Source organism: Thalassophryne amazonica, chromosome 17 (genome assembly GCF_902500255.1).
Source record: "Thalassophryne amazonica chromosome 17, fThaAma1.1, whole genome shotgun sequence".
NCBI lineage: Eukaryota > Metazoa > Chordata > Actinopteri > Batrachoidiformes > Batrachoididae > Thalassophryne > Thalassophryne amazonica.
Genome location: NC_047119.1, coordinates 31782668 through 31797178, shown reverse-complemented (window position 1 = coordinate 31797178; position 14511 = coordinate 31782668). Strand labels below are relative to the sequence as shown.

General features: G+C 38.5%; 1 protein-coding gene across 1 annotated transcript in view; it reads right to left on the bottom strand.

Moving 5' to 3' along the window:
- The window catches only part of LOC117528925 (bone morphogenetic protein 1-like), a 32916-nt gene extending 19521 nt beyond the window's left edge, over window positions 1-13395 (bottom strand). The window contains 6 exon segments of the mRNA XM_034191551.1: window positions 3934-4039; window positions 4147-4325; window positions 5119-5236; window positions 6747-6866; window positions 6952-7062; window positions 13243-13395. Of these exon segments, the coding sequence (XP_034047442.1) occupies window positions 3934-4039; window positions 4147-4325; window positions 5119-5236; window positions 6747-6866; window positions 6952-7062; window positions 13243-13369 (761 nt within the window). The 5' untranslated portion in view covers window positions 13370-13395.
- Between the last annotated feature and the right edge of the window lie 1116 nt (window positions 13396-14511).

Sequence of the window (14511 nt, the reverse complement as noted above, 5' to 3'; positions counted from 1 at the left end):
CAGCTCAGCACTGGTAACATAATCACAATTTCTCATTAGCATGCAAATATCATAGTGACATTGATATAAATAAACAATTCATTAAGTCTTATTGGCATGAAAATTAGTGCAAACATAATAGTGACACTCATGTTGCACCATGTAGTCCACATGAGGTATTGTGTATAATTTAAAACCTTGTATAATTAATAAATAAGATTAATAAAAAATATGTTGTGATATAAGATTTTGTTTATATAGCCCAGCACTAGCCCACGGCAACATGGATATGTGAACAATGGATTTATGCAGGAATCTTGTGGTGTGTTCCATAAGGAGTATTAAATTCCAAAAATAAGAAAGATGAAAAAATAAACATAACAGACAACATAATAGAGGTTATTTGATGGAGCTAGGATAAAATAAATCAGATGCACACAGATTGCTCGTCCACAGCATTTGAAACAGTGCAATAAAAATGTATGGTGTTTTTTTTTTGGAAAGTCACACGAATATTATTTCAATTGGCAATATATTACTTAAGTTTGTAAGTTAGACTTAATCAAACTTACTAACTTAAGTTCAAACAACTTAATTCATTCAGGTGTTACTAATTGAAACAATTCATTTAAGTTTCATTCATTTCAAAATTCATTTAACTTCAGCTTGGGACTCCGACGAGGGCGGTCACATCTCCTCCACTCTCTCTTATCTCTATTCTCTGCTTTAACCTTCAAGTCCCTACTTCACCAGACTGTGAATTCCTCAAATTATATTGGATACTGGATCTATTGGACTACTACTGGATTAACCATGGAATTTATCAGCTGGTCTCTGAACGCTATTGACACCATTTTTTCTACAAGAAGGTCAGGACCGGGGGATCCTACCTGCCCATATGGAACGCATCCCGTGGGCTATGTTCTCGACTCCTGGAGTTCTTGGCATGTGGCATGTTTGGCGCCTTTCTCCGTTGAGGATGTCAAGGATTTATTCATTTTTGGTCTTATGGTAGCAGGGCTGGTACTTGTTGGCTTATGTGCTGCCCTGATCTACCGGAAAATTGGCAAAACGGCGGCATCAAGAACCACGGCCCCTCACTTGTCCGTCATGATTAACGAGGTTGGCAAGCAGTGGTGGGCACAGATAACCAAAAAATTAACTTCGATCACAGATAATCAGATAACTGAAAAGTTATCTTAAAGATAAACCGATAAACCACCCAAAAATGTATCGGAAGTTACAGATAACCGATAAATTCCAGTGTTGTCTCTGGTACATTTGCAACTACTAACATGCTGAATTTGAGTTTAACACCACGATCGCTTTTGGAAGCGACAAAAGAGTCAAACGAGTCAGCATTTTGATGTTAGAACATGCTGCCCCCTGCTGGAAGCTACACAGCTACAGCACTAAAGCACTAAAGCACTAAAGCACTAAAGCACTAAAGCACTAAAGCACTAAAGCACTAAAGCACTAAAGCACTAAAGCACTAAAGCACTAAAGCACTAAAGCACTAAAGCACTAAAGCACTAAAGCACTAAAGCACTAAAGCACTAAAGCACTAAAGCACTAAAGCACTAAAGCACCTAAAGCACCCTAAGAGCAGTCACAAAGGCAACTCTACCAATCACAATGCTCCGGTCAGGCGGAGGGTCTTGAAAAATAAAGGCATCCTGACTTATGGTTTTGTGTGAATATTGATAGAATAACTCCATTAATGTCAATTCTGTCATTTTTACAAAGTTAAAATATAACATATATCTTTCAGTGTTGAATAATGCACCAATTCTGAGGTTTTGTAACACACACAGACAGATCGCAAAGGATTCTGGGTAAAATGTGCCTCTGCTAAACACTGATTGGTTCAATCATTCATTATGTAAACCAACACGTTACTGTGACGTGTGTCATGTGTTGGTGTTTACAGACAATTGAGATAAATGTGCTTTTGTAAAATATTCCATTTTTTATTTGTAAAAACAGGCATTTTTACAGAGCCCTGGAAGTGTCATCGCAAAATGTTTTACATGTGGAGAGAATGTGCGCATGTTTTATTATGTTGTAAAATGTGCACTCAATATTGTTGACACATAAATGTTGGCTTTACACTGTGCGAGAGAAGTTTTCGGACCGAGTTTCAGGTTAATCGCGCATCCTGCATCGTGTAGTGTACATGGAGTAACAAGCTGCGTTTAACATCTGACAACCACCTCCTGATCGCCGATCGTATGGTCGAATTGAAATTATTCTGGTCGGCCGTCGTGACGGTATCCTGCTGCTGCAGAGATACAAGTGTCCAACCGCTCGCACTGTGCCTGTGCAAACACCGCAGAGCTGTCTTGTAATGTTTTTTGTTGTTGTTGTTTTGTTTTTAAACTTAATTTGTAAAAAAAAAAAAATACTGCATGAACACTACTGGCCAGTAGATGGCAGTAGAGGCCTTGACATCTTTCCAAAACAAAATCCCAGATAATCCGTCTGCTACATTTAAGATGCGTGGAATTTAACAAACACAAATACAATAACGTCTGTAAACCCAGAGAATATATTCACGAGTTTTAGGCACTAGAGTTTAATGCTGCTGTCCGTGGAGCCTGAACAGAGTGTCTGAAATGCATTTGTCCTGCCCTGAACGTACTGAGATTACCCATAATGCACTGCTGGGCTCAGCATGTGCTCACAAAACCTTAAAAATTAGCACATTATTTTATCTGATATTTTTACTTTATAAAACTTCAGACATGACAGTAACTTTAAATAACTTGTCCAAAATTAGTTTTGTTAAAATTTGAACCATAAGTTAAAAATGTATGCCTCTGGATGACTTGGGTGATATTGCCAGCATATCAACATGGTGTTAAAGGAAATTTCTTTTTTTTTTTTGTAACTAGTTCTCCTTTGCCTGCAGAGGTAGAGTGGTTTTTCCTGGAATTATCTCTCTACTGTTTGCACAGGATATAACTATATACATCTGTCAGGATACTTTTACCAGGTAGGTCTCAACTGATTTAAAATTTTAAAAATGTTTGCTGTTGTTCAGCTGGGTTTACTGCGTTATCGGTCTAAAAGTTATCGGAGGACAATTCATTGGAAGATAATTAGTCTGATAATGGTTTTTAAAGTTATCTAAAAAGATAATTCGATAATGAAAACATTATCTTCGATAATTATCTGTTATCGGATTATTCGAAGTGTGCCCACCACTGTTGGCAAGGCAGTGCAATCTCAGACTGTGACGACTCTTGAACTCAGATCCAAATTGGATGACATCTTGGAGCAGATGCATGCCTTGCAGTTGAAGTTGAAGATTTCAGAGGCCGGTGAATATTCTTAATTCATAATTGGGAATATTCTTAATTCATAATTGGGATTTGGTTGTTCAAGTGGAACTGCTAAAACCATAACACTACAGGCTTATCAAGCCTGAAGGTCAAATTGCCCGACTGTTTTCCCTACAGAGGAATTTCTTCGGCCTGGGGATCATTTGGATGTTTCTTATCTCAGCTCACAAAGACAATAAAATGCTTTTCACAGGACTGAAGCATGCTCCATTCCCTCCCCACACACCCCCCCTCCTATCCCCCATCAAACACCCCCCACTCCAGTGTTTGCTCGCATCACTCCTTTCCCCTTCAGCGAGGGCGGTGCAGTTTTAGCTGCAGCCCACGTTCTTCCCCCCAAGCTATATATATATATATATATATATATATATATATATATATATAGCACCAGAGTACAAGTTGTGGAACCTTCCAAACTAGTTAAAAAATAAATTAATAAAAAAAAATTTTGAAAAATACAGCAGACATCTGCAGGTAGCCATGAAAACCCTGGATCTTAGGCTTGATCCAGGACAATCGCAAACCCCAAAAATCAGATTCCTCACTCAGTTTTTCCAAGTGCTGCACTATGTACATAGCAGGGGGACATAGAAATACTGTGATGTGTTACCTGGAAAATGTATTTCTTGCATAATGCATGATGCTGCCGAAGTCATAAACCTCCCCACGTGAGTCAACTTCACCTGCTTCCATTTTCAAGAAGTTATACTCCTGCCCTATTAATGCAGAGACATTTGTGGGCAAACGTGGAGGTTCTGATCAAATAGCTGACAGCAAACAGTTTTACAAGCACCGATTGCAGGATATAGTCAAAAGTTGTTACCTGGTTGAATGTTATCTCTGTTGATGCTTACATGCTCGTCACGATCTGGACGCGTATGTTCATGCCAGAAGCCAACCACATGACCAAGTTCGTGCACTACAATGCCAAATTTATCACAGTTCTTTCCTATGGAGATGGCCTGGGGGCCGCCACCTCTCCTCCCCACATAGGAGCAGCATCTGCAAACATTCGTGATGTCACAGAATTGTCAAATGTAGTAAGATGTTGTCTGTTGGAGAGCAAAAATGGCCCCTTCTGAGAAATGACTGGCCCCCACTCTGCCCTGAGGTTGTCAGTAGCATTACATTTCTGTTTAACAAGATAAGATGGACATCAAGTAAGACAGATGCCACAAACATGTTCCCTAAAATCTGCTGGGTTAGTGTATAAAAGAGTCAGTCAGTCCACAAAATTTCACAAGCAACTCTATAAAAACTACGACATATTCAGCTCCAAAATTTTAGGTTCTGACACTTCCTCCTATTTTGGGTCATTTTGGCATTTTTTAATATGCAAAACAAAAAAAACAAACCTATGAAGCTGCTTATTCACACAGCATGTTTGCCCATTTTCATGATTAGCTATTAGGCCCAATAAATGTAAAGAAAAAATCCACAACAACAAGGTGACAAATGTCAGTGTTATCCAGAGCCCAAGATGATACCTTCAAATATCTTGTTTCGTCCACGCCCCAGTGATATCCAGTTTACCACCACATACGAGTAAAGCAGCTCATAAAATAAACCCGTGAATGACAGACATTCCCCTTCCGTCACGTTCAGCATTTGCAAAGTGTTCTGCATTTTGTAATTCTGATTTGCACTTCCCAGCCACCGTACTCCTGTGTCCTACATTTAGTAAAAGTCGTGCTCCTGCTTCATTCAGTCCCTCAAAGGGAAAGTTACATTTAGCTCGATCACAAATCAAAAGTCACTCCAACTTCAAATAACTTTGATCTGGTAACCGACTCACCCACAGGGTCTGTAAGTGAAAATAATGTAATCTTCTTCAGTCGTCCTCTCCGTGAACGTTACACACGTGTACTTCTCCCAGTGACGCATCGCCTGACGGAAAATGGCTCGTTGACTGCCTAAAACAAGATGTAATTTTCTATGAACCCAAATAGGATTACAGAAGCTTCTATGTATTATGCAAATATTTAATAAAATAAGATAAAAAGTCAGTTGCAGACATGGGGGTCTGTTTGGTATATTACCGCCATTATTTTCTGATTGATATGATTTTTTTAAATTAAAATTATCAGCTCTGTTCATTATAAACCTTATGCACGGCCAGTGCTCTATGTTCCCAGAATGCAGGATTACGATACGTTCCAGAAGTAAAGAAGACAGTGGATTTCACCTGTTCCATAGAGCAGTCTACCAGCCAAAATAAACCAGTCTGCTTCAATCGAGCCCTTCAAACTGTTCTCTCCAATGTATAATTTATGAGTAAAATTATACATCATGATCTCTGCAATGTTAAACCCAACACTCCATTTTCATACAATAATTAAGTTAATGTAACTCAAACTTTGAAAAAAGTTATAGTCATTCATTTCCATTAATTAAACTAACTCAAAGATGAATTGTTGTCATAACTCAATTTCTTTAAGTACATTTAAAGTTTTTGGGGTATTTAAGGGTTGGTGATGTATTTTCAGTGCATTCCATTCACTCATTTTAATTGAGTTTATGTAACAGAGGCCAGCAGGTGTCACTGTGCATATATGTAGTTAGTAAACCTCACTCTAACAGCTCCAAAGAATTCTGTGGTCACAAGGCCAGAGTCCTGGGTTTTAACATTCTGGTTAGAGAGTCCGACTTCCATGCTGGAGATCGTGAGTTCGTGTCCCGAGGGGAGCGAATGGGCGGAGTCATAACAACACAACGCAGAGTGCAGCCGCTACATTTATACCATTATGAAGAACTGCAAGTTCTGTTCATGAGCTACCATTTAGCATTTTTCATTCTGTTGTAGTCCTTTTAGACTTTGTTTTTTTGTTGTTGTTGTTGTTGGTTTGTTTTTTAGAAAGCAAATTAACCAAAGAATGCATCAAAAAATTTAATCCAAAATATAATGCAAATTTTTTAGGCAGAAATTTTTGTCACTTTTTTATTGAAGCACAAACTGGTTTAATTAAGTTTAATTAACTATAAATTGTTAAGTTACTAAAATTTTAACAGTTAAATTTTTGAAAATGATTTTATTTAAGTTGGCAAACTCAAATGGTTTAAGGCAATCAGTTTCCTCAAATGGTTTGAGTTCAACTAACTCATTGAGTTTTACAGTGTGTCACATTGTCCACTGAGGATGATTCAGTCTCATAAAGTTTTGGGTTTGGGTGGTGTTAACAGAGTCTGGTGTAGTTTAATTTAATTATTGTCTACACTTTAGGTTTAACTGTTACAATGGATTTTATTGTTACTTTGTCCTACAATTGTGATTTTATTGTAGGATTTATTTAAAAAATGTTGATGTATTATATAACAAACATTATATATACATATATATATATATATACATATATATATAGCCAGTGGCTCCTCTGTAAGAACATATGCCTGCAGATGACAACATGAAATGTTATGTTTTCTCACCACTGAAGTTCCTGCTGATCATGTAAGGAATAATTCCGTCTGGCCACACTCGCTCGGGCCTGGCGGTGGCAGCTCTCCTGCGACGAAGAAGACTCTGAATGGTCTCATTGGAAATGTTCACTGGAACCAGTGGTTGAAAAAAATCTGTATATAATCATCCTTTCATTTTAATTCTATGATTATTATTTCATGATTATGCTGATACCCAAGTTTGTTTGATTGATCTGGATGGTGCGCCGTGGGCCATCATGACTGTGAATCTTTGTGAACATGCGAAGATCATCTTCATCCAAAGCGATATCTCCTAAAAAGGCAGCTGGTGCAGACAAATGGAAACAAAACATAAAAAAACATATTCACTCTAAGAAATTAAAAGCTTTATTTAATTAATCTCAGCACGTCAAGCACACCTACAAATCTTAGTTGTTTAAATGGAAAAAGCAAGTGTATCATAAATTGTTATAACTAACTGTGTACTACATTTCTCATTTAAACACACTATATTGGACAGGTTGACATAACCAGATTAAGCAAATATAGCATTTTGTGTTTTACGAATGTTGCATATTTTTCCATTATCTTTTTAGGGTTAATTTGTTCTGGAAAATATTACATCATTCACTTTACAAACAAGCAAAAACTATTATTTCTGATCAAATTTCTCCAAGATGGGGAAAAGCAAATTGTACCAAACTATTACAATTATTCGCACATTACATTTCCTCATTCAGAGTTCTGTCAGGCTGGTTGATGTTTCATTTTTAGTGTTCATCCTCCACTTTTGCTTCAAGTCTTTTCATCTATTCATCCACCTCTACTTCTATTCTTACCAAAATCACACATCCCAATCACGTCTACCTACTTAGTATGTTTTTTATATATACAGTTCACCAAATTTTGTTTTTCTTTTTAAATAAAATGTTGTCCAGCTTTGTAACTCTACACATCGAACCTCGCATTCTCAGCTCTGTCATATCCAATGTCTCCTGCACTCCTCTGGCTGCCCATGCTTCAGCAACATACATCATTGCTGCTCTTAATGCCTGACACAGATAACGGCCATTACAGAGGGAAAAATAAGATAAGAAGCGGTCATTATCACAGAAATCACCATATTACATGAGAAAATTGTAGCAAATTGCAGCTAAACATTTGTCATTGTAGTTGTGATCCATTTATCATTTTCCTGATGTCTCACCTTCATTTGCAGAAGAAACTATTTACAAAGTGTAAGAATATATATATATATATATATATATATATATATATATATATATATATATATATATATATATATATATATATATATATATATATATATATATATATATATATATACACAGTGAGGAAAATAAGTATTTGAACACCCTGCGATTTTTGCAAGTTCTCCCACTTAGAAATCATGGAGGGGTCTGAAATTTTCATCTTAGGTGCACGTCCACTGTGAGAGACATAATTAAAACAAAAAAAATCCGGAAATCACAATGTATGATTTTTTTTAAATAATTTATTTGCATGTTACTGCTGCAAATAAGTATTTGATCCCCTACCAACCAGCAAGAATTCTGGCTCTCACAGACCTGTTCATTTTTCTTTAAGAAGCCCTCTTATTCTGCACTCTTTACCTGTATTAATTGCATCTGTTTGAACTTGTTACCTGTATAAAACACACCTGTTCACACACTCAATCAATCACAGTCCAACCTGTCCACCATAGCCAAGAACAAAGAGCTGTCTAAGGACATCAGGGACAAAACTGTAGACCTGCACAAGGCTGGGATGGACTACAGGACAACAGACAAGCAGCTTGGTAGAAGACAACAACTGTTATGATTATTTATTAAGTGGAAGAAACACAAGATGACTGTCAATCTCCCTCGGTCTGGGATTCCATGCAAGATCTCACTTTGTGGGGTAAGGATGATTCTGAGAAAGCTCAGAACTACACAGGGGGACCTGGGCAATGACCTGAAGAGAGCTGGGACCACAGTCACAAAGATTACATTAGTAACACATGATGCTGTCATGGTTTAAAATCCTGCAGGGCAGCAAGGTCCCCCTGCTCAAGCCAGCACATGGCCAGGCCCATTTGAAGTTCACCAGTGACCATCTGGATGATCCAGAGGAGGCATAGGAGAAGGTCATGTGGTCAGATGAGACCAGAATGGAGCTTTTTGGAATCAACTCCACTTACCATGTTTAGAGGATGAGAACAACCCCAAGAAAACCATCCCAACCGTGAAGCATGGGGGTGGAAGCATCATACTCTGGGGGTGCTCTTCTGCAAAGGGGACAGGACGACTGCACCGTATTGAAGGGAGGATGGATGGGGTCATGTATTGTGAGATTTTGGCAAACAACCTCCTTCCCTCAGTAAGAGCATTGAAGATGGGTCATGGCTGGGTCTTCCAGCATGACAATGACCCCAAACACACAGCCAGGGCAACTAAGGAGGAGCTCCATAAGAACCATTTCAAGGTCCTGGAGTGGCCTGGCCAGTCTCCAGACCTGAACTCAATAGAAAATCTTTGGAGGGAGCTGAAACTCCAAACCTGAAAGATTTGGAGAAGATCTGTATGGAGGAGTGGACCAAAGTCCCTGCTGCAGTGTGAGCAAACCTGGTGAAAAACTACAGGAAACATTTGACCTCTGTAATTGCAAACAAAGGCTATTGTACCAAATATTAACATTGATTTTCACAGGTGTTCAAATACTTATTTGCAGCAGTAACATCCAAATAAATTATTAAAAAAAAAAATAAATCATACATTGTGATTTCTGGATTTTTTTTTAGATTATGTCTCTCACAGTAGACATGCACCTAAGATGAAAATTTCAGACCCCTCCATATATATATTATATATTAAATGTGCCCAGCTGAGTGACAACTACATACAGCATAAAAGACTGGTTGCAACTGTGAAGAGTTGGTTTGTAGAGTTACAGATTAAAGATAGTGGGGATTTATTACACATTCTTTATTTCAGATTGTCACAACCTTTATTTTTAAAAACACAGTTTGATTCTTCCCTACACTGCACTCTGTGGGTGAAACCAATGATCCAATTTTGACTATTAGGCAATTCTGTGGTAGCGGAATTAGAATCACAGCAAATTTGTAATATAAACTAAAATATGGTGAGATTTGCTACCACTGATTTCCATCTCACAGAATTTCCCTACGACTAATTGACCAGATGTAAAATTATTGTTTGACACCTGTCTCAGCAAACAAACTTTAATAATCTTCCAGCTATCTCCTTCCTATCAATCCTTAATCATTCATCTTCCAAAGTCGTTCTCCATTCCATTCTACTACCACCCAACTCTTGTTGCACAACAGAGTATCATCTGCGTACAGGGTGCACCAAGGAGACAGGTGCTTATACCCAAAGGTCAAGACATCTATAATAAAATAAAAAAGTAAATAATAAGGACTGAGGAGGATCCTTGATGCACACCTAAGTGGAAACATCTTTTGTTATTCTAATACTGCCTCCAACCTATCCATCACGCCTTTATTTTATTTTTTTTTTACATGTACAGAACAAACCTTACATTCTGCTTAGGTTCTTACATACATCCAGATCACTTGATATGAAACCCCATCATATGTTTTCAAATGAACAACTGTAGAACACTGATAAAATTGTATTAACAAATATATTTCAGGTTGCTGTAGCCCTGTGGTGTGGATTTATACAGCTGATACCATATTTGCAGGAGCAACAAGGTGGATATACAGTATTTCACAGCAGATGAACATTCACCTCTGCCTGATTTTGCAGCCTGCTGTAATTTCATCACATTCAACTATACTGATTTGCACTTTTATTACTGTGATGATACCACCCTGCACAGTGAAGACATTCATACATGAGTCAAGCAGATTAGCAAACTAGTCTTTCCCCATCCAGCACCTCCTTCAACCACGCAATGGAACAAACTGTGAAAGCCCAAATGTCCAAATGAAAAGCTGTAGAGGGCCTGTGCCTGCCTTTGAAATGAACTCACTCATGCAAAGGGTGAGTGTAAATGACCGGCACGGTGCACCCCGTGCCCTGAAGCAAGAAAGATTTGAGCAGATTCCAGCTGAGGACTGTGCTGACACAGCCTCAGTGACCTCCAGTCTCCAGGCAACTGGCACGGGGAAGGGTGGCGTGTTTTTGGAAGTTTCTGCAGTCATCAGTAAGAAGGAACCCCAAGCAGCTGGAGGCCCCGTAATAATCCAAATAATTATGTGGCACACTTCTTTATTGAGAACACAATTTTATAGTTTAAAAATTAGCGAAGGTATCAAAGTTAAGGCAGCTCAGACTTACTCACCTCAGGTGGCTTTTTAATTTGTAATACATATTTTAATTGCCATCATGGCACATCTACATGTTTGCTGTCCTGTGACCTGGCAATATGTGTAAACAATTCTGAATCGCACATTTTTTGCACTTCGCTGAGTTTGAGAGCAGCTGTGTCAAGTTAATTTGACCAAACCACAGTTGAAAGCATACATAGTGAAAACTATTTTACTAAGCTAAGGAATCAGGTAGTGCAATTCTAATCAAACTGATTTTTAATGGTATATTAAGCTCAAATACAGTAAATACAGTAAATTCTTTTACTGTAGAGTTTCCCAGCAGTAAGTGACAGCGTAGCTTTCCAGCCACATCTTAAAATTCATGCCTTTATCTTCAGCTAAATAGAGATTTATTTAGTCACAAGAAACTAAGAGTTTATTTCAACAAAATTAAAATTAAAGGTTTGACTTTTGACAATGGTCTTATAATAAATTTGGCCCAAATGTGGTAATTTTTAACAAATTAAACTCTTTTAAGCCAGCAACAGTTGATATTGAGATAAGGAGATGAAATAGAAGAGATGTTTTTGAAATATGCCGTGGTGAAACCAGAACAACTGTAACAGTTTTCACATTGGAGCATTTAAATCACATGACAAAACAAGGTAACTCTTGGCTGAACACCCCAGTATAATCCAGAAAAGGATGGATGGCTGCACAGACACAGAGCAATGCTGCATGGCCCAAACATTCACATGGTGAGGAACCACAGCATATGATTATGCATATCAATTTGGGAATAAACTGGATAAGGCCTTCGTAAGTTATACTCCTGAAGGAAAAAATATAATGGACTGATGCACAGATGGAGGGAAATTGTAAAAGCCGAGTCCCAGCTTCACGAGTATCACGTTTGTCCAACACAAGCAGTTTATATCACACATTTCAAATGAGAAATTCTGTTACAAGCTTCACTATTACAGTAGAAGGTTGCATTGACATGAATGAAAACAAAACAAGAATTTAGTTCTAAAGATTATTATTATTATTCTGTGTTGTCAAATATGTGTTGTGCTTTTTGTTTTGCCTCAGTGGTATAGCCAGAACAGATGGTCACCCCACTGTATCTGACCTGCTTTAGGTTTCTCCCAATAATGTAAAACAATGAGGGAGTTTTTCAACCCATTGCTAATGATCTAAGTGAGATGTGCTCAGCCAATCGAGAGTTAGGAAACATGAGACTTGACCAATTCATGTCTGGTGATTGAATCGCAGGTTTGCTTCCAACCTGGTCCTTTCTGTGTGTAGTTTTTGTGGGTTCCCTCTGGGTGCCCCTGCTTCCTCCCGCTCTCAAAGATACTCCGATTTGGTGAATTCATGACTGTAAATTGACCATAGGTGTGAATGTGCTTGTCCACCCTACGATAGACTTGGCAGCCAATCCAGAGTGTATCCCTGCATTCATCCAGTGACTACTAGAACAAGCTTCAGTGCCCCATGACCCTTAACTGGGATAAGTGGGGTTAGAAATTGGATGGATGGGTGGATGGATGGATGGGATAGACATGGTGAATGGGTAATCTCCAAGAGCAGGGCTGGAAATCTCTGGTCTAGACCTTGATGTGATTTATTGGTCAATTGGGTAACAGAAATAATAAGCACTTTAGTGCAACTTTACAATCACTTATGAATAAATGAAACTGGTCTAAACCAGTTCTTCCAGAAATTAGTAATGCCAGGATTTCAGTAACTAATTCAACTGACATATCTATAGAGACATACTCATCTAACTTTTTATGCATGTAAATTTAATTTTGTTGAATTATTTGTGAATTAATTGTTAAAATCCTGCCATGGCAAATTCCTGGAGGGTCTGCAAAACAGAGATAAGTGTTTCCAGTAGTGACTCGTTTATTTAATAGTTAGCCAAGATGCAATAATAATAATAATAATAATTATGATAATAATAGAAATTACATGGAGCTCTGTCTTAATTGTTTGATCACGTGACCACATCCCTGATTGGAAGGTGCTGTTGCAAACTGTCCTGATGTGCACACCTGCAGGTTAGTCAATCAGACCCCAAAGACAAAACAAACAGAAAAACACCTAATAGCTGCAACATCTTTTAACAATACAACGACTCAAACACATGCATACAAATTATTTACAAAGTCTTAAAAAAAAAAAAAAAACACGTACCGGCTTTACAGGGATCCTTGTAGTCGACGTCATCACCGGGAACGGTGACATTTGTGTCCACAAACTTTAAATCAGTCGCCAACAAAACGCGCAGAAAACACAAGAACACAAAAGTACCTCCGGCCATAAGTGTGAGTGTGTGTTCACCTGGAAATATTTGGCGGGAGAAATAAAAACAAAGCGAACTGACCGCCGGAAAGGTTTCCGGAGAGCGACGGCGTGATTTTTCTAACCGCCCTTATCCAAAGTGCGCACAGCGCGCGCCGCAAAGCGCTCAAAAAGGAGGCAGCTGCCACTCAAACGGGCCGTCAGTGGACCCATAAAGGCTTAAAAGTTCATTCATTTAATCTGTGAGGAAGGTATTCTGGAGCAGTATCACTAATTTGACCAGAGAGCAAAAAGAGAAAAACCTTTCCAGCCTCATGGACTCAACAGTTTACGCACAAAAACGGTTCTCCTTCAAAATAATCAGACTAACCCTCTGTCGTTTTTGTGAAACCCTCTTGTTTCAGAGCTATTCTAAAGGTTTTGATCACAGAACATCTGCACGGCTCTTTTCCTTCTCTAAGAAGAAAATAAATTACATTACTAAAATAAAAACGTACTGGTTGTCAGTGCGTATAGAGCTGTTACCTTGCAGAACTGATTGATCCTGTTTTCTGCTTTGGAGCTGAGCTGGTAGTTTGCTGTCAGCTTCTTGCAAAGATGGCAAGAGACGATTTGGCCTCCCCTGTCAACTGGGTGTTGGCACAGATGCTTTTGGCTGAAAGGCCCAAACGTTTAACACCATTGTTCCAAACGCTTGGCTACTGAAAGTCCTGGTTGTTCTGACATTTTTTATATATATATATGGGCTGACATAATAAAGAAATACATGTGGAGATATTTCTCTATGATCATGAATTTCAAACTATGGTGGCCATGAGCGGCCACACCACTATTAAATACAGAAAATACAAAGAACACATTTTACAAGACAAGCATCTATATGTTACTCTATTATGAGTTACAGTTGACTCATACCATTACAATCATGTACAACAGGACCGCGCCCCTGGGTGATATCTCAGGATCTGACCACATCCGGGGACGGCCCGGCACAAACACAGCAGAGAATCCCCGGCAGAGTGTGGGAGTTTCAGCACAAACCATTCAGTCTGGCTTGGTAAACTTAAAAGCATACTCACCATCACCTAGCAGATGTGCCAGTTTAAAATGGTTTGCTTGGTATTAGTCTCTCCCCACAGCATCACTTCTAACGGATAAACT